A 3,599-nucleotide genomic window follows, 5' to 3' on the forward strand; every position below is an offset into this window, starting at 1 on the left:
CGCCGCACCGCGTGCCTGTGAAGCTGGTGTGTTATGCCGATGGGCGGTTATACCGGCTATACAGAATCTGAACAGATACAGAAAAAGCAAGATGCCTAGATTTGAAATATACTAAGGGACGACAAATGTTAGTACACAAATTGAATGAGATAACACAGTGTAACAACCAACAAGTCTTTTATTGTCGTGAAAACAGCAAGAAATCAGTGTCACCCTGCCCTGTTTCTTTCCTTTCATCCTATCTTCCAATCTTGCAATTTGCCGCACTGTTGTCACTCTTTGATCATAGAGTCCATTCCGCGTCACCGAGTGGGTTTTTTCTCCATGTTTCTAATATGTTTGAATTATTTAGAAGAAAAGAATACCCCAGGAACAAAAGTTCTAAATTTTTCAAAAATTTGAAAATGAAAATTTGAATATATTTGAATTCATTTATATATTTCTGAAACATTTTGAATGTGACTGTACAAAGATCTCTTTCTTTAGAATAAATTTGAACTACCCATGTGTTTCTTTCACAATTCGAAATATTTAGAACTATTTCAAACAAATAACCAAATGGTAGATGTGGGTAATTGCCCCCATAAAAGTAGGTGCTAATCCTACTCTTCTGTCTTCCTCTGTATATTTTTAGATTTCACTGCTGGACACTGGTGGCTCTTTTGTTGTAAGGCATCAATGCCTGACACCCAGGCAGTCTGCCCTGTACTTCACAGGGATGTGTGAATTACTTCCTTCCCATCCCACTGACCTATTTACAAAATGTTAGAAATAATTCGAAATAATGGTAAAAAATGGTAGAGTGCTGTTAGAAATATTTAGAAACTATTGGAAATGTCATAATCCACATCAGGAATATTTCAAACGTTTTAGAAAACCAGGGAATTATTTAGAATATTGACAAGATGTTCAAAATATTTCCAAATTATGAAATTTCTTAGACAAACAATTACAAAGAATTCAAAACATTTCTAAATAATGACAATAACAACCCACTCGGTGACGCGGAATTGACTCTAATATTACTTCCTTCTATTTTTATATAAACTAAATTACGTTAATCATTTACCGGATGCAAAACAGTCGGCTTTTTGGTATTTATAATCCAAATCTAAAAAAACGTTAGATATTAGTCGAAAGATATTTGTTCGTATGACATATAGGTGCACACTTCTATGGCCAAAATTTGGTAAAATTTTAACTCTTTCAACCTTGTTTTCTATAAACCTTATATTAACATTGACAGCTTATAAATCTGTATGATTTCTTCTTCTTTTTTCATTTGGCCATAGAATGTACATTTGTACACACTTCGTCAAAGTAAACTACTAGGAAATCAAACATAGCACTTTCGTGAAAACGCAACGCTAACAGAACAACCTACCTTTCAACTAATGTGTACAATTATTTACATATAATAATAATAATCACTACTCTATGTATATCTGCATTATACAATTAATGCATCAAGTTAATTCTTATTTCAGTACAATCCTAGATACATGTAGTTATCAAAAAGTTTTTTTGTTCATAATTTTTGATACTAGAATATTTGTATATGGGCTAAGTACATGTAATACTAAACTAAAAATTATTCTTATGACAACCATTGTTTTATAGTAATTAATAATACAGCGCATGCTCTGGATATAGCTTTGCCTATTTGGAAGTACTGTACATGTATTATAATTTTCATAAGAATATTTAGCCTAACTGTTTTTGAAATAGCAAGGAGGTTTGCATTTTAAACCTCGTTGGAAACAGTAATACAGTAGTATAGAGAAACTATACAGGATTGTGCGAACTAAATGTCACTACCAGATTAGATGGACACAGTTGCAGAGTTGGTGCCTTAGTGTGAATTTTTTTATGTTGAGTTAGGGCAGACTTACAGGCTGTAGAATAGCTACACTGGTCACACTTGTAGGGTTTATCTGCTGTATGGGTTCTCATATGTTGGGATAAGGCAGGCCTGTGATCTGTTATGTATCCACACTCCCCACACTTGTAGGGTTTTTCTACTGAATGGGTTTTTATGTGTCGGGATAAGTGATACTTTTGAGCTGTCCTGTACCCACACTCCCCACACATGTAGGGTTTCTCACCGGTGTGTTTTGCTTTATGTTGGTTCAAGTGAGATTTCCATGCTGCAGAATAGTCACACTGGTCACACTTGTAGGGTTTTTCTCCTGTATGGGTTCTCATATGTATGGATAAGGCAGACTTGTGAGCTGTCCTGTACCCACACTCCCCACACATGTAGGGTTTCTCACCGGTGTGTATTGCTAGATGTAAGTTTAAAGCAGATTTCTGTGTTGCAGAATAGTCACACTGGTCACACTTGTAGGGTTTTTCTCCTGTATGGGTTCTCATATGGCAAAACAGGTTGGACTTATGATTTGTTCTGAACCCACACTTCTCACACATGTAGGGTTTCTCACCGGTGTGTATTGCTAGATGTAAGTTTAAAGCAGATGTCTGTGTTGCAGAATAGTCACACTGGTCGCACTTGTAGGGTTTTTCTCCTGTATGGATTCTCATATGTCGGGATAAGGTAGACTTGAACTTTTGAGTTGCCCTGTACCCACACTCCCCACACATGTAGGGTTTCCCACCGGTGTGTATTGCTAGATGTTGGTCTAAAGAGGACTTGTGTGCTGCAGAATAGTCACACTGGTCACACTTGTAGGGTTTTTCTCCTGTATGGGTTCTCATATGTATGGATAAGGCAGACTTGTAAGCTGTCCTGTACCCACACTCCCCACACATGTAGGGTTTTTCTCCTGTATGGATTCTCATATGTTGGTCCAAGTGAGACTTGCAAACCGCCCTGTATCCACACTCCCCACACATGTAGGGTTTCTCACCGGTGTGTTTTGCTAGATGAAGGTCCAAATGAACTTTCTGCGCAGCAGAATAGTCACACTGGTCACACTTGTAGGGTTTTTCTCCTGTATGGGTTCTCATATGTTGGGATAAGTGAGACTTTATAGCTGCCCTGTATCCACACTCCCCACACATGTAGGGTTTCTCACCGGTGTGTTTTCGTACATGTCTGTCCAAATTGGATTTCTCTGCTGCAGAATAGTCACACTGGTCACACTTGTAGGGTTTTTCTCCTGTATGGGTTCTCATATGCTGAGATAAGTAAGACTTTTTAGCTGTCCTGTACCCACACTCCCCACACATGTAGGGTTTCTCACCAGCATTATTCAAGTTGACTTGTGCTGCCACCTGGTCTTCAGCATTGCTTGTTTTGCTGTTGCAGTCGACCTGGGAAACCCCGGTGGGAGACCCATCATCTAAGTTCTCGGCAACTCCGGTGGGAGACCCTTGTCCTGTCGTTGCCATGTTCAGCCTAATTAGAAAAGGAAGAAATTATCAAAATTAAGCGTTAAAAGCTGCCAATGATAAAATTAGGTTGGAAAGAGACTTGGCATTTTAGGTTTTGTTTTAGTCTTATCCATTCGCTGTTTTCACAAATCAGATTTTTCTAGATTTGTAATGTATGCCTTATGGTTGGTTGGTTTGTTTAGCTTTTATGCCCACTATCATCAAAATGATCATTCTAACGTACTCATTTTCACCTGAGCAAAGTG

At 38.1% G+C, this 3,599-nt stretch overlaps 1 protein-coding gene across 1 annotated transcript in view; it reads right to left on the reverse strand.

The window, feature by feature from the left end:
* Positions 1-2,494: 2,494 nt before the first annotated feature.
* LOC109462312 (zinc finger protein 83-like) overlaps positions 2,495-3,599 on the reverse strand; it is a 1,762-nt gene continuing 657 nt past the window's right edge. The window contains exons 3-4 of the mRNA XM_019758842.1: positions 2,589-2,873; positions 2,495-2,499 (exon numbers count right to left, since the gene is read on the reverse strand). Of these exons, the coding sequence (XP_019614401.1) occupies positions 2,495-2,499; positions 2,589-2,873 (290 nt within the window). The remainder of the gene's footprint in view (positions 2,500-2,588; positions 2,874-3,599) is intronic.

Source organism: Branchiostoma belcheri, unplaced genomic scaffold, assembly GCF_001625305.1.
Source record: "Branchiostoma belcheri isolate BF01 breed outbred unplaced genomic scaffold, Haploidv18h27 scaffold115, whole genome shotgun sequence".
Taxonomy (NCBI): Eukaryota; Metazoa; Chordata; class Leptocardii; order Amphioxiformes; family Branchiostomatidae; genus Branchiostoma; species Branchiostoma belcheri.